At 42.5% G+C, this 22,885-nt stretch overlaps 1 protein-coding gene across 1 annotated transcript in view; it reads left to right on the top strand.

Annotated features, from left to right (window-relative positions):
• Positions 1-22,885, top strand: part of TRPC5 (transient receptor potential cation channel subfamily C member 5) — a 309,416-nt gene that overhangs the window by 244,508 nt on the left and 42,023 nt on the right. The window contains exons 5-7 of the mRNA XM_020881534.2: positions 788-927; positions 6,067-6,389; positions 17,544-17,739. Of these exons, the coding sequence (XP_020737193.1) occupies positions 788-927; positions 6,067-6,389; positions 17,544-17,739 (659 nt within the window). The remainder of the gene's footprint in view (positions 1-787; positions 928-6,066; positions 6,390-17,543; positions 17,740-22,885) is intronic.

Raw genomic sequence — 22,885 nt, 5'->3', positions numbered from 1 at the left:
AATAGAAATAAAGTACACAATAAATGTAATGTACTTGAATCACCCCGAAACCATCTCTTACCCACCCTACCACAATCCTGGTCTGTGGAAAAAGTGTCTTCCACAAAACTGGTCCCTGTTGCCAACAAGTTTGGGGACCGCTGTTTCAAAGTCTGAGATGTACTACCTTAGACCACAGCCACTCCTTTTACTGCTTTCCACATACCAAGGCTAAAGAAATGTCTATTAATATGTCATCAGGCAGAATTCCATGAAACCCACACACAATGAGAGGAGAGAAGAGAAAGGAGGATTCTAAATTATTCTGGTCCCCATTGCCTAGCTTCAGCCTCAACATCCAGTGCTTTGGACCATGGCCTGCTTGCACACTTCAAAAGTCATTGAGAAGTTTTCCCTCTCAGACATATGTAGTGAGAACTAAGGACTATATGGGATAATATTGATACTTAATTAATTCATTGATTAAATTACTCCCACTCTAAAATGGGAAGAGCGTAGAATCAGACACCCTAAATTGCAGCAGCATTCCAGTAACTATAGGAACAATATAAAAGTGAGTAGCATCCAGAAAACTATAACATACAGGCATCTTTAGGTAGTGTATCCAGTTTGGTAAGTTCAAGACAGAGTGGTGAGATAGCAAAGAAAGAAGAGAGTACTACCATCCCTAGGGGCTCCACTGACTCCCAATTCATTCATTGATTTCCTCTTTCTTCATTTGGTGAATCCTACTATGATGACTAGTTTGATGCTGTGAAGCAATAAACCTTTTGCCTCCATTCTTCAGGTTTCATTTGGGGGGAGATAAAGGAAATGTGGGATGGTGGATTTACTGAATATATCCATGACTGGTGGAACCTGATGGATTTTGCAATGAACTCACTCTACCTGGCAACTATTTCCTTGAAGATTGTAGCCTATGTCAAGGTAACTTGGAATATTTGCTATTTTTCTTAATCATTTTGTTTACAGTGAGCTTTAGCTATGGGAGCACAAAGAGTTTAGGGGGCAAGTGCTAACAACCGTTCAATTCAATCCATGTGGAAAGGTACCATAAAATAGGTATTTTTTCAATGGCTTGTAAGCAGTGTCCACCTAACCAGACAGTGGAGAATGGAGCAATTTGCAAATGAATTCTTAGCTTCTTCAACTCTGACAGTAAAAGGTCTGCAGCTGCCCACCCACTCAGTCAGTGTTTACATCCTCTCTCAGTATCCTCGCTAAGAGGATAGCCCACTGATGTTTGCATGAGGCAAAGACAAGACATTCACTGAATTTCCAAAAGCCTCTCTTAACTCTTGTTACTTCATTAAAAAGTGCTACTTTATATTTTTCTAATATTATTCTTCCTGTGACACATCCATTAGTAATCCTTCCTCACCATGGGGTCAAACAGAACAAAGATGTTCTTTCTCCAAAAAGTGCTTCAGATATGAAGTTATCTCTCCCTAGCCTACTGAGCTGTCTCTTCTCAAAACCAAATATTCACACTTCCCTCAAGTGTTCTTCATAGGATAGGTAGCAGAACCCTAGAAACTTCACTGTGTGAGACATAGATCTTTAATAGTCTTTGCCTGCTGTATCACTTCCATCACCAGGATGATCATTCAAGCTGCTATGAATCCAGCTTTTTGAGTATCACCCACTCTATGTCTCTACTAATCCAGATAACACATACACACACACACACACACCCCACCTTGATGTTTTTTCCTGCATAATGTACAGCCTGCATTATCCTGAGAAATAGCTTCATGTCCAGCACCTCACGCTGGATAGTCACAGACTCTGAGTTCAGGTTTGGTGCTCATTAGATACTGGAATGGCTGCACTGTCTCTACCCTGAAGTGAACTTCTCCATCATGAGGAAAAGCTGACAACTCCATCTCCAAGACTGTCTAGTCAGTCATGCTTTTTGGCATGAAATCCCACATGAAGGAGTTTTAGAATGAGAATATGGCTGTCCCCCAAATCGCCAACAACTTAGTTTATTTTTACATCTCTAATATGCATATTGCATAAATTTTAAGACCTTGGGAGTTAGTTACATGGAGCGTGAATATTGAATGCAGTCCTGAAACATTTTTGAAAGGAGCTGAAGAGTATGCTTATACTTGTGGTGATTGTTCAACACATACTTACAACTTCCTTACAAGAAAAAGCTGGTAAGGAAAATGTTTGAATCTCTGGTTAATGTGCCTGGATGAAATCCATGTCATTCTGGCACTCAGCTGACTAAGTAACACTGTTTGCCAAAAAAAAAAAAATTCTTCCTTTGGAAGTGGTATTTATACACTGGAGGGACAATACATTATCAATCTAGAAACTGGTGAGTTCTGCTTAAACAGGGAAGTGTAGAATAAACGATCAAAAGGATTAACACTTGGGGATGTGAAATTGTGTCAGCAGATGCCCAACATTAATCACATACCCTGTCCACCTTCACTGGCAAGCCTTCCAAGGACGAGATTCTTCCTCACCATGGAGTGTAAGGATAAATCAGCTTACTAAGCTGAGTAAATGCCCCTCAACTGACAAATACTTAACTCAAATAAAGACATTTGCCAAGAAGTCGGAGTCCTTTGCAACAAAGAATTTATAAATAAGAGATGCCATATGCAGACTGGATTTACAATGAGAAATTGTCAGTGGGCAGCCGGGTTCACTCGTGCAGGCAGGCGCAGCATTCTGAAATGAACTCCACCAAGTAGGCTGAGCCAACTTCCATGAAGTAAAGACACAATGCTGGTCCCAGGCCCTTTTAAAAATTTCAGATCATCATTGCACCGAGGTAGTACGACACACCATGACAGAAACTGGCCTTGAGAAGATCCTTTATTAGAGTGAAAAACTAGTCAACTATATGTGTATATACACTCTACCTCACATGGCCTACAACACCAAGAAGCAAAAGGCACATACCAAAGTACTCAAAAGGAACAAACATACCTAATGTTAGCCCTCAGTGCCCCCAAGATAACACTAAAAATGGAGAGTAATTGTCTTTGTGTCTTCTAGGATAGCACCACCTAGATTTATCCCATCACTCCCTTACTCCATATGTACAGACTAAACTGAACTTTGATACCCATTGAGTTGTGACCCTTTCTCCAGCCAATGCTTGGATGAAGACACACCTCCCCATCTTTATTACTATTGGGTTCCCACATTTGGCCAACCCTTTTCATATTCTGCTTTTGAGTTCACACCCTTTTGAAAGGCATAGAGGCCAATTTTCAAGCAGCATTCTATCTCCGAGAATATAAGAAAAACCATTTGTCTCCCAATATCACTCACTCAAGAGTCAGGTAACCCAAGGTAATCCCTGCTCTGATATTTACAAGCTGGATTACCACAGGCCATCCTTCTACCTCTAGGAGCTTCAGACACCACCTCTGAAAAATAAGATGGAACTAGATCAATCGGTTTCAACCTTTTAATTTTTTCCCATGGAACCACATCTTAAAGTTAAAACTTATGCAGAATTTCAATGCACTAAGGAGCTCAAAGGAATGAGTTTGGATTGAGAAATGACTCTTCCTACCCTCCTCTCTGGTTTCCACAGTGACCACCAGATGCTTCTCTTGAACCCTCAGGCTGGAAGGAACACAATTTGATTTGAAAACCATTTGGGCTCAGTCAGACTTCAGCAAACTGTGGGCTGCCGGCCAAGCTGGGGCCACTGTTTGTTTATATATTGTCTGTTATTATAGTTCTAGAAGGACTTCCCTGGTGCTTAGTCGCTCAGTTGTGTCTGATACTTTTGTGACCCCATGGACTGTAGCCCACTAGGTTCCTCTGTCCATGGAATTTCCCAGGCAAGAATACTGGAGTGGGTTGCCATTTCCTTCTCCAGGGGATCTTCTCACCCAGGGATCAAACCTGGGTCTCCTGCATTGCAGGTGGATTCTTTACCCTCTGAGTCACCGGTCCAGTGGCTAAAATTCCAAGCTCCCAACACAGGGGGCCGTGGTTTGATCCCTGAGCCGTGAACTAGATCTCATGTGCTATAACTAAGAACTGGTATAGCAAAATAAAAAAATATATAGTTCTAGAGAAAAAAGTTGAGTAGTTGCACAATAACCATGTAGCCCACAAAGCCAAAAATATATACTATCTGGCCCTTGACACAAAAAGTTTGCTGACCTCTATGCTAAATGAGATCCAAGTTTACTCTCTGCTATCACATTCTATAGTATTTTTCTCTAAAAATACATACACGAAGCATAGATTTGCCATGAGAATCATCTTTCACACTTGTGACTGTTCTGCAATGCAAACTCATGGACAGTAGACTTCCCTGTGGTTATGGGTGTGACTGTGGAGTGAGAAAACCCTAAATGATGAGCTATGCATGTTCCAGTTGACAATCCCTAGTTTTAAAATGTAGGTCTGTTTTGTTATCAACAAAGAATCTACATCATTCACATAGACCTCCAAATCTATAAAGGCCTATCTAATAAATTCGCTGTGATATCGACTATTATAGAAGTAACATTTCATAGACATAGTGCTATACTGAGTGTTTAGAGGCCTGAGTTTTTAGTCCTGGCTCCGCTACCAACTTGCTGTGTGACCTTAAGCAGCTCCCTCTGCCTCTGGATTTCAGTTCCTCCACTTGTAAAACAGGCATAATAATGTCCACCTCTCACAACTATGCAGCAAATGTTTCCTTTGGAAACAAAAATGGAGAGATACAAGATTTGGCCAAAAGTGTATAAAACCAATTGGCCATCTCAAGTCTACTTGAAATAGAAGCACACATGTGGCAAGTTTTCTCCAAACTCCTCTGACAGTGAGGAATATTGGATACACACAAATGATTTTAACAATACCAGTTTCCTCAGTTGTTGGAAGTGAGGCACATTTTAGAAATGCTAACAATATAATTTGGCCCCCAATGCAACATTTTCTCAGGAAAGTTGTTTACATTTAGTCCTGAGAAATTGTGATATTTAGATGAGCGTTCAAGGCAATATGCTTCAGATTGTATTCCAGGCAAAATCTACTTCTGTCTTGGGGAAGGTAAAAAGCAATTTCTTGTATTTCCATAACATCTCTCCTTATGGAGTACACAGACTTTCACATATGGGTACATAATCAGACATGTGCAGTGGGTAGGAGTAGATATTATCCTCATTTTCTGGTGAAATGAGAGAAAGAGGGGCAGTTTTAAGTGACAAAGGCTAAATTGGAGCTCAGGTCTCACAATGAAGCCATCTCTCCACGAGGTGACTTCCAATGTTCTAGGAGCTGAAAGCTCAGGGAAGACTGGAACATGGGCAGCCAACCCCAGAAATCCTGGCTCCTCCTCCTCGTTCAACCCCCTGGTCCATCATTTGTGCTAAAGGAACATTCCAACTTGTAAGACTATCAAAGCAACAATAAAATACATCCATACACCACTTGGTGAGCAGCACTAAATTCATTGCCTTGGAGGCTGACATGACATTTGTAATTGCATAGAAGAAAAGACTATCGGCAGAAAACTCTGAGTAATGACCCTCTAAGGATGCTCAGTCAGCCCCAAACTGAAGCCAGCAGGGAAGTCAAGGTGAACACTGCACACTGAGGAGGCTGAACCTACCCCATGTCCTCCAGTAACTGCAAGTTGTGCGTGTTGCTCAGCACAAAACAGGGCTTGGGCAGAAAAGCTGGTTCGCAATCTCATTAGGAAGCAGAATACTTTGGCCCCACAACCTCGGGCACACCTGTGGCTCTGTTCTAGGGCCACTCCCCAACAATCTGGTCAACTCACACTTTGAAAATGTCTGTTGATAAACCACAGGTTGTTACTCCAGATGATTGCTCTGAAATTCATGTTTCTACATCTATGCACTGAGTATATATTTGGATAGGAGTGGAAGGAAGAGCGTTATTAGCATCATGTATTGATTGGGTGGGACAAAAAAAGACCAATACTGCCAATCACGGGGGCCTGTTGTATAAATGAATGCTTGATGCTTACTTTGATGCTTTTATTTGGGTGCAGAAGGGAGGAAAGAGGGGAAAGTTTTCTAAATGCTCGCTGTACCTCTCATATTGTGCACTTGTTGTTTCTTTCAGTATAATGGTTCCCGTCCAAGGGAAGAATGGGAAATGTGGCACCCGACTCTGATTGCAGAAGCTCTCTTTGCGATATCCAACATTTTAAGTTCGTTGCGTCTCATATCCCTGTTCACAGCCAACTCCCACTTAGGGCCTCTGCAGATCTCTTTGGGGCGCATGTTGCTCGATATCCTCAAATTCCTCTTTATCTACTGCCTGGTACTGCTAGCTTTTGCCAATGGATTGAACCAGCTTTACTTTTATTATGAGACCAGAGCAATCGATGAGCCCAACAACTGCAAGGGGATCCGATGCGAGAAACAGAACAATGCCTTCTCCACGTAAGACTCCCCCCTCTCCTCTTTTGCCTTTTGTCTGCTTTCTCTTTCTTTGCCCTATTTCCAGTCCGTATCTTTGCCATTGCCCCTTGACAGTGCATACAGAGCTCACTTATTGATCACTCTAGGAGACTAGGAGAGGAAGTAGAGTTAGGTGAGGGAGGAAAGAGACAAACACACACGGGCTCCCAGGAACTCATCTAAAGAGTTACTTCTGAATTATTTTGGTCACATCTAATATTTTTAAAGGAATTCATGAAAATGAAAGTGTTAGTTACTTAGTCGGGTCTGACTCTTTGCGACCCCATGAACTGTAGCCCGCCAGGCTCCTCTGTCCATGGAATTCTCCAGGCAAGAATACTGGAGTGGGCTGCCACGCCCTCCTCCAGGAGATCTGGCTGGGTCTCCTGCACTGCAGGCAGATTCTTTGCCATCTCAGCCACCAGGGAAGCCCCAAGGAATTTATGGGAAGGGAGTAAATAATCCCTCACTCAGAAAAACACTGCTAACCAAGGAAATGAAAGAGCAAGGCTATACCTCTCAACAAGTAATTACTGAAGCTAATGTAACTGTTCTGAATCAAGAACAAAGAAAAAGGAAGGATGAAAAATTACCTGAATGCATCTTGTGATACTGTGATTTATAATAATAAATATATATTTGTTCTTTGTCCCCATTTCTGGCACAGAACTTCTAAAACCCTTGGTATTTCCTAAGTGATGAGAACCACAAAGGTGTCTCTGGTTGTGTTAACAAAGTGACTTTTGGACCTCACCTAGGATGGGAGCCAGTTATCACCATGTGATTAGATGGTTGGAACTTCGAATCTCACCCCCTCAAACCTTCCTTTCAGGGAGGGGAGAAGGACTGGAAATTGATTTCAATCACCAAAGGCTAAGTACAGGAGATGCGGGTTCAATCCCTGGGTTGGAAAGATCCCCTAGAGGAGAGCATGGCAACCCACTCCTGTATTCTTGCTTGGAGTGCACAGAATTCTGGCAGGTTACAGTCCATAGGGTCACAAAGAGTCGGACATGACTGAAGTGACTTAGCATGCATGCACACACCAATGGCTAATGATATAATCAACGGTGACTGTGTAATGGGGGCTTCCCAGGTGGCACTGGTGGTAAAGAACCTGCCTGTCAATGCAGGAGATGTAAGAGATGTGGGTTCAATCCCTGGGTTGGAAAGATCCCCTGGAGGAGGGCATGGCAACACACTATTCTTGCCTGAGGAATCCCATGGACAGACGAGCCTGGTGGGCTATAATCCATGGGGTCACAAAGAGTCAGACACAACTGAAGTGACTTCGCACAACTGTGTAATGAACTCTCCATAAAAACCCAAAAGGACAGGGTTTGGAGAGCCTTCAGGTTGGTGAGCATGTGGAGATTTGGGGAGAGTGGGTGATCAGAGAATGCAGGGAAGCCTGCCCCCCCATACCTTGCCCTGTGCATATTCTATCTGGCTGTTCCTGAGTTGTATCTTTTTATAATAGGCCAGTAATCTAGTCATTTCAATGTTTCTCTGAGTTTTGTCAGGCACTCCAGCAAATTAATCAAATCCAAGGAGAGGATTGTGGGGAGCTCCACCTAGAGCCAGCTGGTCAGAAGAATGGGGGACATCTGGGAAAACCAGAAAGGGGAGCAGTCTTGTGGGACTGGTCTCTTAATCTGTGGAATCTGATGTTATACCCCAGGAGTGTCAGAACTGACTGAGCTGGCTTGTAGGGCATCCAACTGGTGTCGAAGAATTGGTAGTATGAGGGGAAAATATCTCCTCATTCCCACAGATGGGAATTCAGTTAAGAACCCCTTAGGTGGTGTCAGAGAAATGGGATTTGCTCAAACAGCCCTGGCTCATGGAAACATGGAGTTTGGGAAGAGAAAATATTAATAACTAAAAGGGTGGGTGGATGGTGAATTTTTGATTCCTAGATGGAGAGGAGACAGGCAAAGAGTAAGATGAGAGTCAACTCAACTTCTGGGGTTACTTTAAGGTTTCAGATGTACCAAGGCACCAAGCAGTGATTGGAAATATCTCCTATTCCCACTCGGGACATAGAAGACAGATAATGACTCTCTGTCCACGAGTCCACTGCCTCCAGTATGGAACCCCTGTGCCTTTTCTTTATAAACTCAACACCTACTTCTCTAGGACCTTTAAGCCTCCAGAATGGCTTTTATTTTCTGAAACATCACTGTTAGGGGAAGCAGACAAGAGAAAGAAAATAAGCACATATCAGGAAACGTGTTAGGTTCTAGGAGCAATTCTGAGCTTACGCCAGACTCATGATCCTACACCTTGTCTATCTCTAGCCCCTGTTCTGGAGAGTGCCAGTCATCTGGTAATCATAGTCATGACCCCAAGGTCAGGAGGGATTCCTAGTTATTAAGTTAATATACAATTTTCCCCCTTAACTCTATAAACTAGGGCAGATCAATGGACTCAGACATTCTAGAAATGTGTTAAATAACAAAGGCCAAGGGGGGAAAAAGGTTTCTGCTTGGCCCCAAGTTGTACCAATAGAGAAAGGGAAAAAACAGTGCTATGTAGCCAACCCTTATCATTGATCTTTAGCAACATTTCCTAAAATGGATGACAAATAACCGTTCACATTCATGGGGATATGAATAGACATGAAAGCAGGATTTCTGATTGCATGAGGTTTGGAAATGCTAGGAAAAATTAAGTGAAAACTGAAAGTGTTGGTTACTCAGTTGTGTTGATTCTTTGTGATCCCATGGACTGTAGCCTGCCAGGCTCCTCTGTCCATGGAATTCTCCAGGCAAGAATACTGGAGTGGGTTGCCATTCCCTTCTCCAGGGGATCTTCCCAACCCAGGGATCAAACCCAGGTCTCCCACATTGCAGGCAGATTCTTTACCTTCTGAGCCACCAGGGAAGTCCCTAGGACAAGTTTAAGAAGGGCTTAAGCCACTGCAGGGCTTCTCAGAGACTTTCCATTGTGAATCTACAGCAAAGGGAGAGGTTTTCCCAAATCTATTTACCAACATGCTGTTCCAGTGAACAAAGTTTGGAAAATTTTGGCTTGTCCTATCACCCATTTTCCAGCACCCACCCCCTCCACTAGGCCACACTCCCTGCGTCTCCTCCCAGAACTCAGGGCAAAATCTTGGATGGGGAAACCAGACTTATGTGAAAGGGAAAAAGAAGCCAAAATGGGATGACAGATAGCGCCATTTTGGTGAAGCCAACCAAGAGTGAACAAAGGCAACTGTTCACCTCTCTAGTGCCTCTTGACTAGGAACTACTTCTTTTCCTGCATTACTCTAGAGATATAACTCACATCACCCTGTTTTCAATACAAAGAATCATTTTATAGTAGCTTGAGCACCAGGAGATGGTATCTGTTCCCATCAAAGCTTTCGACAGAGATGCACACGTGAATGCAAGGTGCATTCCAGGAGGCTAGGTCCCTGCCAATTACCCTCTCATGGGAACTCTGCTGAGGAAGTTTATGAAATGTCTCCTTATAAGTCAGCAGTGATTATTAACACCCCTGTTGCCAACTGACATTTTGCTCCCATAACTTTCCCAGCAGGGATGATTGACAAGAATGGACACCTGTCATACACAAAATTATATCTTGGGGTGTCAGGTATGAAGAAGCATTGTCATGCTGGGACCAAAGCAGCAGTAATGCTACCTCAACTTCCCTTCTAGGTGTTGGTTTTTTTCCCCCTCACAGAGCTCTGACTTCTGTTTTCCTTTAAATGCCTCAACTCAGGCATTTATAATACCTGCTAAAATACATGCTACTTATACTGTCAGAAAGACTCCATTTTTAGAGAAGGGGAAAAGAGCCTGTGAACAGACCTGATGTAAACTATGGCATCTGCTTGTTGTCACCCTTTTCGTTCTGATTCTCTAGAGATATTATTGTTATTCTTCAGCTTAAAAAAGAAAAGAACTTTCCTGGGTGCACAATTTAGGGGGACCTGGTTGTCCTTGGTGACAACTGCTTGACAGTACAGTTGGTGGTTTGAGTTCAGTATTCAATACTGGGGGTACCTGGCCTTCATCCACTGTTGAGAGCAATTGGGAAGGTACCCTCTGAGGGCATGGGACTTGGGAGGGAAACAGGATGGAAGTGGCAAGAAGCTGACTTGGTGGTCCTCTTGTCCTTGTGAGGTCCTGGCCCTCAACTCTGGATGCCTCCCGAACACACCTGGCTGTTCCATACTGTTCCACAGGCCTCTCAAACACAACGTTCACAGATAAATTCCTTAGCTCTATGTCCCCACACCAAACCCATCTCCCTTTTAACTCCTCATCTCATTAAAGGGTACTAGATAGACTCCTAGGAGTCATCTAAGACTCTTCCTGTCTCTCTCAAGCAACACATCCGGTCTCACACGCAGCTTTGTCTACTTCCTAAATATCTCTTCAATCCATTCTCTATGTAGACACACACACACACACACACACACTACTGTCTTCTTTCAGGCCTACATCATCTGTCCCCCAAATTGCTACACACTTAATTGGTCTCCCTGCCTCCAGTCTTGTGTCCCCTCAATTTCCCACCTGCTACACAGAAGTCTCTAAGTGCCAGTCTTATCTCATCACCCTCTGGTCTCTTGCCCACCTGGTATCAGTATCCTCTCCACTAAAAAATTCACCTCTTTCCTATAGTGCACAGGGCCCTGGAATCTGGATCCCACCTCTCCAGCCTTTCATTCCTCTCCTCCATAGTCAACATCTTGCTCTTCCCAACTTCAGGAGAGCATCTTGGTCCTACAGTTCTTTGTACTTCGCACACCATCCTCTTTGCCTGGAATGTCCATCCCTACCTGGCCAGCCTGAACAACTCTCCCTGCCCCTTCAAGTGTCTGTCAAAGTCTGACCTGCTCTTTTAAGGCTGTTCTTACCCATTTCAACCCCACTCTCAGTTACAGGCTCCTTCTGTGTTTCCCATGGCATTCTAAGGACATCTCCATTTTAAAAGCTAACTTATAATAATAAAGGTAATAGTAATAATAATAATGTAATAAATACTATATTTTAGTTGTTTGTTGCCTCTCTCACCCACCAGACTGAGACTCCCACTTTACAGGCCTTGCTTCTACCACAGAGGGGCCTAAGACATAAAGGAGTTCAACATGCCCATTGAACAACTGAGTGAAAGAATGAATTCTAGTAGCAACCCTATCTTTAATTCTAGAAGATTCACTTTTCCTTCTGCCCTCCCTCGCATGGCTGAAGTATTTGGCCAGTTCTGTCACTCTGCTGATCCACTTTGAACTTGCTGTCAGCGACAACCCTTGGCCTTTCTCCTCCCTTCTCATCCTGTATGTGGACACTTGGCCAGAGAACAAACTTCTACATTGATCCCTATTAAACATCATCTTGTTAGTTCTAGCTCCTTGCTCCAAGCCATTGAAATCTTTCTGAATCTTGTTTCTGTCATCCAATTAGCTATCCTTCCCAATCTTGTGTCTTCTGAAGACCTAAGAAGCTTGCCACCTATTCTCATCCAAAGCATTGATAAAACTGTCATTCGGGCTTGGTATTCACTGGGTAGAATATTGGGTGGCTCTTAAAATTACATTTATGAAAAGTGTGGTTTTTAAAGACATAAAAATTATGTCCACTATGATTGCAACTAACATAGTTGTAACTAGATGTGAAAATGAATGATAATCTATGAAGACAAGAGAGAAACATGAAACAACAAGGTTGTATTTAGGTGGAAGGTTGATAATAGTCTTAAAAGTAGCATATTTACTGAGTGCTGGGTCCAGGCACTATTACAAAATGAGTTTGATATGAATTAATTCATTTAATCCTCACAATCCTCATAGTGCTATGAGGTAGGCACTACTATTATTATCCATTTTACAGATCAAGAAATTAGGGTACAAGGAAGTTAATCAGACTGCCCAGTCACACAGGTCGTAGTGGTGGAATCAGAACTTTAATCCAGGCATACAAGTTCCAGGTTGTGCTTTTATCCAAGGGTGTGGGTGTAAGACTGAGTTTGTAAAGTTGTGTAAAATTAGTTGTATAAAGTTGCAATAATCATGGATACATGTAAAGCTAAAGAGGCCAGAACCATGACCTAGCAGGTCACTTAGGACCTCCTTGTAGATCATCATCATTCATTTGTAGCTATTCCTACTTAATAAGTGGTGATTTCTTTACCCAAATTCAGTCCATATATTCCCTTCTTATTTATTTGGATACAAACTCAGTCCCCATCAAAGGCTCTTTTGTTGTTGTTGTTGTTGTTGTTCCGACCAGGTTTTAAAGGTCCTTATTGAGTATCTTCAACTTTTTCTCCTAAATTCAATTCATAACCTTTCTACTGTTATCACAAGATGGTGTGCCACTCATTCATACTTTCCTTACTTATGTGCTTCTATAATCTTTTATAGATTTACCTAACATATATTCAGCAACTCCTACCTGCCAGGCAATAAGGATACTGATCAAATGGCATCCTTGTCATCCAGAAGCACATAGTCCATCAGAGAACACAAATAAACAATTAGAATAGCTGCATTTTTAATGCTTTTGCTATGCCAAGCACTTTGCCAGAACCTTACATGATAGAATAAGATGGTTAAATGTTTTGACTCCAGAGTCAAAAGAGCTAGGTACAAATACTACCTCTGCCACTTTCTGCCTGTGTGACCACTTTGTGCCTCAATTTCTTATCTTAAAAAAAAGAATAGTAGCTACTTCATAGAGTTATTTTGAGAATCAAGTATTACAAAGCATGAGAAGCCTTTAGCACAGTGCCTGGCACACAGAGCACAATAAAAGTTAGCAGTTAGTACTTATCCTACCAATGGCCATTTTAGAGATGAGGAAAATTGAAATTTAAAGAAGTCATGTGACTTTACCAAATTTTATAGTTAATATGTTTGTTTAGTGGCTAAGTTGTGTCTAACTCTTTTGCAACCCCCATGGACTGTAGCCCATCAGGCTCCTCTGTCCGTGGGATTTCCAGGCAAGAATACTGGAGGGGGTTGCCATTTCCTTCTTCAGGGTATCTTCCCAACCTAGGGATTGAACCCACATCTCCTGTATTGGACAGGTGGGTTCTTTACCACTGAGTCACCAGGGAAGCCCAATTAATACATACAGAAGTGTAAAGTTTGCTCTTAGCCACTCCCCTCTCCTATCTCTACAGTGTGATATGTGCCTCTATGTAGTAAGGCTAGGCTGCTATGAGAGAACAGAAGAGGAGCATCTGACCCCACCTTGTAGGAAAGGAATCAGGGGAGGCCTTTAGAGGAGCTGGGGCTTTAGCGAGGCTGGCAGGTCAAACAAGAGTTGGGTAGAGAAGAAGACAGGATGGAAGTGGAGGCTATAGGTTGGGAGCATGGTAGGAGCATTCCAACCAGAGTCAGAAACTTGTCAAAGGTAGGTTGAAATAAGAAATTGCCAAGTCCAATGAACTTCAAAATGGTAGGGATGACCAAGAGATGACTATGCCTTTGTTCCCTGTGGGTTATCAGCACAACTTGGCACTGCATTTTCCCAAGGAGCATTTCTTTTCCAATACATCCTCCACTTCTTCAGTGGTCAGAGTGAAATGCAGAGGGGTCAATCTTTACACTCCTTCTACCTTTGGAAAGATGAACTCATCTCAAAGATGAGACTTTCAGCAAGTGTCATGAGGACCATAGTTCTTATCTCTGTTCTACCAAGTCTTTGCTTCATGATCTATTAATATTTGTGGATGGCCCCCAATATGCACAAATCCCCTCTTATCTGGCTGGTAGGGATTTGTCTTGCAAGCAGTTAATATCAAGTCTTCTTGAATCTCTGTATCTTCACTTTGTGCCCCTTGTTGAGTCAGCAAGTTCTATATACTTGTTGACTCTCTGCTAAATGAAAATGAACTCACTGTTTTCTCTGAAATCATCACCTTTAATATAAAAATAGTATTCCTTTGGCATTTAGGATTCTGGGGTTTGGTCAACAAGTCTTTCCATCCCTGTGATGATTGTGTTATGAACCTGACCACCACGTAATGGTCCCCTAGGTCATGAATTCAATTGAGTTTAAAAGCCATGGAACTTCCTATCGATCTCTCACCAGAATGTTCTTTTCTACCCCAAATGTCAATCACCCATTTTACCTGGGCATGCCTTTCAATAAGACATATTCTCCTAATGGCCAGATTGTATCATGACATTTTGTGCCCCATGTCAAGGGCATTTTCACTAACAACCACCAAAACCTGAGGAACAATCTTGTCCCTTTTCCTTATCTGTTAAACAATCATACCTCTAGGGTCTCCCTGACTAGAATATCACCACAGTTTAGGACAGATTTTAAATGCCTGGACTTCCACTTTTAGGAATCTTTGTATCAGTCATTGGAATGACTAGTAGTAAGCATTAACCATCACAATTTTAATTGTTATGGGGCTGGGGGTGGAGGAGAGTAACATCATCCATTCTGGAGAAGCAACCAATGAATTAAGACTTTGCCAGCATATTGATGACATATTTGCCCTGGCTTGTGGCCTTGTTGTCAGTCATTCAATCAACAAACACTTTGTGAATGCTTTCTATATTCAAGGATACTCAACTTCCAGAGATTCTGGTTCTTCAGTGTCATTCCTATTTGCTGCAGCTGTTCCTGTTTGTCTAAGCCCTATATTCCCTGGCTTTTGTTATCCAGCTGCTGGGCTAGCTTCTTATGCCATTGCTGGCTTCCTGCCTGCCCTGACTTCTAATGGACACTGCTAGGTCCTAGATAGGCCTTCATAGCAGAACCAGATTCCTGCATCCTGTGTCTTTTCCATTTCTGACACTCTGTCTGGCTATGTGACACATTGTATTGCCTGGCCCTGACTTGTAGAGTCTCCTGAAGATTCAGATCCTGTAATAGATCTGACTTGCCATATTCTAGTTCTTGTTATCTGGCCCCTGAAGTCCAGACTCTCATCTTACTGTTGATTTTCAAATGTTTCACCATCTGGCACTTACTTTCATCAAACAAAAAAAGATTTCTTCCTTCTTGGCTAGCTCTCAAGTAATATGATGCTGAAAGGATAGTGGGAGCTATCCACTGTGATTAGAAAAGAGCCATTTAACAGATGAAAAAGGGCCACACGCATGTCCCAAAGGAGGTCACCTGAGAATCAGGCCAGTGCAGAGTACAAGCTTCATCAAAATGAACTAACCCTCACTGTGAAACCCTCACCTACTGAACATGCAATTATTAACAAGTTTGGAGTCTTATACACTTTTAATCTAGTTATAACAGTAGTTGTATTATTATGTCTTCAATCTTGTGTTCAACAGATACAGTGCTGCTCAGTAGCTTGAGTTGTGTTTGACTCTTTGCAATCCCGTGGACTGTAGCTTGCCAGGCTCCTCTGTCCATGGGATTTTCTAGGCAAGAATATGGAGTGGGTTGCTATGCCCTACTCCAGGGGATCTTCCCGACCCAGGGATCAAACCCACATCTCTTACATCCCCTGCATTGGCAGGCAAGTTCCTTACCACTAGCGCCACATGGGAAGCCTATTATATGTCAGGTACATAGTAGCTATATGCCTGTCTCTTTTCTCATAGAGCTTACTTTCTAGTGGAGATGAATAGAAAATCAACATAGAAACAGAATTTACTTAATAACATAATTTTAGAGAGTTTTAAATGCTACCAAAACCTGAAACAAGACAATAGGATATAGAGTAACTGGTGGGCCTACTTTAGGTGGAGTGACACCGGGGAGTCTGTCTAAGGAAGTGACGATTGAGTTGAGACCTCAGTGATGGCAAGGAGACAGCCATGCAGAGATGGGGGGAAGAGCACTCCCAGACAGAGGAAACCTTTAAGACATTGCCCACGTATAACCCCCAAATGAACCCAAGAACCTGTCTCTAAGCTGCTCAAAATACACTGGGCTATAAAAATAACACGTTTTGAGCCTTTCAAGAATTGAAAAGTTACATTCATTCTCAAAGTTTTATTTCTTGACTTCTCTGCCTCTTTCATGTGCTGGAGAAATGATTGGTTAGTGCCCGCCCAGGAGCTGGCTGCTTTGTATTGCTATATGCACAAATTTCTGAACATGATGCAAAAGAAAACCTGGACCCCCAAAATGTATCCTTGCAAAAGTCACATATTAATATTTGGATGTGGAGACTATGAGAAGAAACAGTAATTTATGAAGCTATCCAATATAGAATAATGCAGTGGCTTGGGGAGGTCAGAAGTACCTGGATTTGAATTCTGGCTCAGCACTTAGAGCTTGGTCAAATTATTCAATCTATGAACCTCTCTTTTCTCAGCAGTAACAATATCAGTCTTATAGGAATCATAATATTGATATATGTAAAATGTCTAGTATGCTTTTATGGTTCTTCCCTGGTGGATCAGATGGTAAAGAATCTGCCTGCAATGCAGGAGACCCAGTTTGATCCCTGGGTCAGGAAGATCCCCTGGAGAAGGGAATGGCTACCACTCCAGTATTCTTGCCTGAAGAATTCCATGGACAGAGGAGCCTGGCAGGCTACAGTCCATGGGGTTACAAAGAGTCAGACACAACTGAGCGACTAACACAACACAAATGCTTTTATAGTAAATTCTCAGTAATTGTTAGCCAGTATATCATTAAAAACAATTCATATAAATTTTCATTCAAGAATCCTTAAGCTACTCTACTGAGCTTAACACCATTCTGGGCCCTGTGGGAACCACAAAAGAAGTATCAGAAATGGTTTACATTGCTCATGTTCACTTAGCTGGCAAGTGTCAGAGCTGTTTTTAACCCAGGGAAGTCTAACCCAAGTACCATATTCTTAGCCATTGCACTCCTGCCTCTATGTAATTAGAAAGTGGTAAGTCACATGGTCTGAAGATAAAGGAGAAAGTTTGGTGGAGGAAGTAGTGCTTGAAATAAGTCTTGGAAAATTAAAGGTTCTATGTAGACTGAGAAGAAGGAGATGATATTCCAGGTGGAAGGGCAAGGCATAAGACATAGAAGTGGGAACAAACAGACTTGGGTGGATTGTGCTGGAGAAGAGACCAAAATACATGAGATCATCACTCTACCTGCTGGGATGCAACCTCCTTATTAATTAATTATTAATTAATTAATTAAGCACGTTTTTGCTTTTTCTTGCTCCTCCTCGAGAACTAACCTTCTCTTTGATCTCTTTTAGGCTCTTTGAAACCCTTCAGTCCCTCTTCTGGTCTGTATTCGGCCTTTTAAATCTTTATGTCACCAATGTGAAAGCCAGACATGAATTCACAGAGTTTGTGGGAGCGACCATGTTTGGTACATACAATGTCATCTCCTTGGTAGTGCTGCTGAACATGCTGATCGCCATGATGAACAACTCCTACCAGCTTATTGCTGTAAGTCATTTTGCTCTACAAGGTGGTGGGTAGGGGGCTGGGTACCTTGGTTTCAGGAGTGGTCACAGTGGGCTGGAGCCCATTGGAAACTCAAGGAAACACTCCATCTGCCTTAGTTATTTTACACTAGCTTTTCTAGTTATTAGATTGAATTATTTCTTTCTAAGGCAACTCAGTTTGGACTGTTAGTCCTTTGCATCTTAGTAATCTATAAGATGTTCTAATGAATAAGAGTTTCTGGTTACCTGCTAAAATTATGTTTAAATCTCTGAATCCATTTTCTTGCCTTGGTAAGAAGAGCTCAGGAGGTATGAGCGGTTTGGCTACAACATGTACCCTCACTAATCTCTAGGGTTGATTGAGCTAACCCATTTCTCAGGCAGGAGGGATGGTCTTATCTCCATCTTCACTGTAGACATCTTTCTCCCAAAACTGAGCAGTCTATTTATTGCCAAGGACAACTTTCTCAGAGGGTGGTATTTTTTTTTTATCAAAAATATATGAGTGACTACAGTCCACTGTGAGATACTCTGAAGTAGAGTTCTATGGCTGAATCTTTTTTTGACCATTATATTATCATTTGGATCAGTAGTGTTCATTACTCTAAACTAAAAATGGTGAAGGTATAGGATGTGGGATCAGTGTAAGCCCTGTCTTGGTTTTTAATGTCAAAATAAATATCTAACCTTAGCTTATTTTCTTATGATTTCTAAAAATGCAAGTGTTAGCAAGAAATTCTGGCTACTTGAGGTCCTTTTTAATTAGATATCAGTGAATTTGGATGTTTAGTTGTATATATAAATACCACATTTTCTTTATTCATCCACATATCAATGGATGGCACAGTGATAAAGAATGTATCTGCCAATACAGGAGATGTGGGTTTGATCCCTGGTCAGGAAGACCCCCTGGAGGAGGAAATGGCAACCCACTCCAGTATTCTTGCCTGGGAAATCCCATGGACAGAGGAGCTTGGTGGGTTACAGTCCATGGGGTCGCAAAAGAGTCAGATATGACTTAGCAACTAAACAACAACAACATCAATGGACACCTAGGTTGTTTCCATATCTTGGCTATAGTGAATAATGTTGCAGTGAACATGGAGGTGCAGATATCCCTTCAAGATAGTGATTTCATTTCCTTCGGATAAATACACAGAAGTGCAATTTCCAGATCATATGGCACTTCTAATTTTTTGAGGAAACTCCATGCTGTTTTCCATAGTGGCTATGACAATTTACATTTCCATCAACTGAACACCAGGGTCCCCTTTTCTCCATTCTCTCACCACTACTTGTTATTTTTATTTTTATAATAGCCATCCTAACTGATATGAGGTGATATCTCACTGTTGGTCTTGATTTATATTTCCCTGATGAAGAATGATGTTGAGCAACTTTTTATGTACCTGTTGGCCATTTGCATGTCTGACTCAATGGTCTTTAATATCCCTGCCAGCTCTGATATTCTATGAGTCTGAGTGTCTATAGATGAACAGCTCTCAAGGTCCTTTCTAGCTTGAAATTCTCTCCATCTGTTGCTTTTGAAATGAAATATAGTTTGTTTTCTCTCTCTCCCCCCTCCAAACCCAACTAGACCAACAACTCTGAAACACTCTATGCTCACTCCTAACCTGTCTCTATGAGAGAGAAAGGCATATAGAATCTCAAGGGTTAATTTTTCCACCACTATGCCTATTATCCAAACCCCCTACCCCTACCAAAGATGGCAATATTTGTGCTGAGGCATTTGTCATTTTCTCCCTGGGCGTCCTACAGCTGATTGCTCCTAATGGCAGAGAAAAAGGGAGATATTTTCTTGTCACCTAATGCAGGGCTGTGATGTTTTCCACTGAGTTTGGTGACATTTTGCTAGGACGGGTAGAAATCTTCAACTTCAGCTCTCTTGTCAGCACCTGCTGGTAGTAAGTTGTGTTTCAGTGCCGCCTACTGCTGCACCTGAAGAAAACACCTCAGCTTGAGAGAGAGCTGGGGGTAGGGCTTGCAGGGAGATGTCCTTAATAGGGTCTATACCATCTCACACATCTACAGTCATAGTCAACCACCCTGAATACTACCTGCTGCTTTGATATACTCTGTAAATGTGTCTTTACCATTTAGAACTGACTCCAATGGGATCCTGATTCCAAAGATATCTGGTTCTGTTTACATGGTAAAGACCAGCAAGTAGATTTGATTCCACTTGCCATATCTCCACTTCAGCAGTGAATGCAGTCTTTAGAAAGGCCTAGACATGGGGGAAAGGTTATAAGAAAGAAAGCCACTGAAGACAAATCTCTCCTACTTCAAAAGGTGGCACGGTGCTTTCCTAGTTGTCCAGTGGTTAAGAATCCACCTGCCAATACAGGGGACATGGGTTCAATCCCTGGTCCAGGAAGATCCCACATGCCACAAGGCAACTAAGCCCATGCACCACAACTACTGAGCTTATGCCTAGAGCCGGTGAGTCACAACTACTGAAGCCCATGCACCCTAGAGCCCGTGCTCCACAAGAGAAGCCACCACAATGAGAAGCCTGTGCACTGCAACAAAGAGTAGCCCCTGCTTGCCACAACTAGAGAAAGAAGCCTCCTTGCAGCAATGAAGACTCAGCACAGCAAAAAACAAACAAACAAACAAACAAACAAACACAAGGAAGCACAGGCTGACTCAGTCTAAGTAGACACTCAGTTGTTGACACAGATTCACTGTGAATCTGTGACGCATGAGCACCACAGCACACCATAGCTGTGCTCTGTGGTCTCAGCCAACATCAGCAAGTGAAGCTGGCCATGTTGTATATTATTATTATTAGTGTTGTTTGCAATCAGCAGTGATTTACTTTCCTCCCTTTATTCTTATCTCTCCTCGAGCCACTCATTTTCCTCTGTGACACTTCCTTCAACACACCTACCTTGTCACTGCTGTGCCTGATGTGTATGCTCACAATTCCATCAAGTGAAGCTGTCCTTGATACCTTTTTCATCAAATTCACCCATATAAAAATATTAGGTGGGAGAAACAGCCAAAGTCATTTAACTTAGGCCCTCTTCCTACCCCAACTCACCCACAGGAGTCATGTCTATTGCCTCACCAACATGAGGCTCATGATGAGCTGTGATCAAGCTTTGCTTGGCAAGTTAAGAAGAAGCCTGGGTTTCTTTGGCTGCTGTGAAATGTGCAGGCTAATGGTGAGAGCAAGTCCACAGCACTTGCTTCACTGAGCCACATCTGCTGTGGATTGGTTATCTGCCTTGGAGTGGCAGTGCTTGGAGGCTCAGGTGATGGATGAACTCTCCCACTGCATAAGACAGCCGTGCAAATGGAGACATTCATCAGAAAAAAAACAAACAGAAAAACAAATGTGGTGGCACAGAAACAGCAGGCAAGGCTGGAAGGGGCCACTGCACACCACGGAAGTATGCAGGAAGGCAGGTGGTGTCCCCACCTTCCCCTGGTCATCCGAGACCAACCTCAGACTCTCTGAGCTCAGAAAAGAAGGCAGCACTTCACACATTATGGAGCAGATAAACAACTGCTAGGCACGGATATGCTATCCCCACTTGTTAAAATATTAAAGAATTTTCATACCAGTTGGTAAATAGCTACAACTCCGGCTATTGTCTCTGGGATGCCTCCAGGCCACTCCACAATCCTACAAGTAAAGGGTAACACCTGGAGCAGCAGGTATTCTCCACGCCCCTGCTCCAGGGCTTTTGTTGGCATACATTCTGATTGGTTAATTTCTCAAACAGCTGATTATTGTGGAGGGGGGCACAAGGCTAAAATGCTGCCTCAAGATTTCCCACCCTAATCATTAGGACTATGATTATGATGAGATAGCATACCTGTGATTACATTGCATTACATGGCAAAAGGGGATTTGCAGATATAATTAAGGTTACCACACAGGAAGAGTATCCAGGTGGGCCTAATCTGACCTCATGAGTGTTTTAAAAGAAGAAGAGAATGCCAGAGGTCTGAAGCACATGGAGGATTTGGTGTGTCATTGCTGGCTTGAAGATTGGGGGAACCATGTAGTAAAAAATATGGGCGGTGTTTAGGAGATGAATATGGCCCCCACTTGACAGCCTGCATGGAAATGGGGACCACAGTCCTCATACCACAAGGAAATAAATTCTTCCAACAACATAAATGAATTTGAGATAGATTCATCTCCAGAGTCTCCAGATAACAGCTGAGCTATGCTGACACCTTGATTTCAGCCTTGGGAAGGCCAGTGTGACGGGAGTGGAATACACAAAGGGGAGACAAGTTGGAGATGAGGTCATGGAGGTGAAGGGCAGATCAGGCAGGGCCTGATCAACCTTTGTGAAGACTTTGGATTCTTCTCTGAGTGAAATGGGGAGCTCTGGGAGGGTTTTAAACAGAGTAGATACATGATGGGAGTTGGACCATAAAGAAGGCTGAGCTCTGAAGAACTGATGCTTTTGAATTGTGGTGCTGGAGAAGATGCTTGAAACTCCCTTGGGCTACAAGGAGATCAAACCAATCAATCTTTTTTTTTTTTTCCATTTATTTTTATTAGTTGGAGGCTAATTACTTTACATCATTGCAGTGGTTTTTGTCATACATTGAAATGAATTAGCCATGGATTTACATGTATTCCCCATCCCAGTCCCCCCTCCCACCTCCCTCTCCACCCGATCCCTCTGGGTCTTCCCAGTGCACCAGGCCCGAGCACTTGTCTCATGCACCCAACCTGGTTTGGTGATCTGTTTCACCCTAGATAATATACATGTTTCGATGCTGTTCTCTTGAAACATCCCACCCTCGCCTTCTCCCAGAGTCCACAAGTCTGTTCTATACATCTGAGTCTCTTTTTCTGTTTTGCATATAGGGTTATCATTACCATCTTTCTAAATTCCATATATATGTGTTAGTATACTGTAATGGTCTTTATCTTTCTGGCTTACTTCACTCTGTATAATGGGCTCCAGTTTCACCCATCTCATTAGAATTGATTCAAATGAATTCTTTTTAATGGCTGAGTAATATTCCATGGTGTATATGTACCACAGCTTCCTCATCCATTCATCTGCTGATGGGCATCTAGGTTGCTTCCATGTCCTGGCTATTATAAACAGTGCTGCGATGAACATTGGGGTGCACGTGTCTCTTTCAGA

This window comes from Odocoileus virginianus, unplaced genomic scaffold (assembly GCF_023699985.2).
Source record: "Odocoileus virginianus isolate 20LAN1187 ecotype Illinois unplaced genomic scaffold, Ovbor_1.2 Unplaced_Scaffold_1, whole genome shotgun sequence".
NCBI classification, from domain to species: domain Eukaryota; kingdom Metazoa; phylum Chordata; class Mammalia; order Artiodactyla; family Cervidae; genus Odocoileus; species Odocoileus virginianus.
Note: the sequence above shows the minus strand (reverse complement) of the source record. Positions and strands in the feature narration are given on the sequence as shown.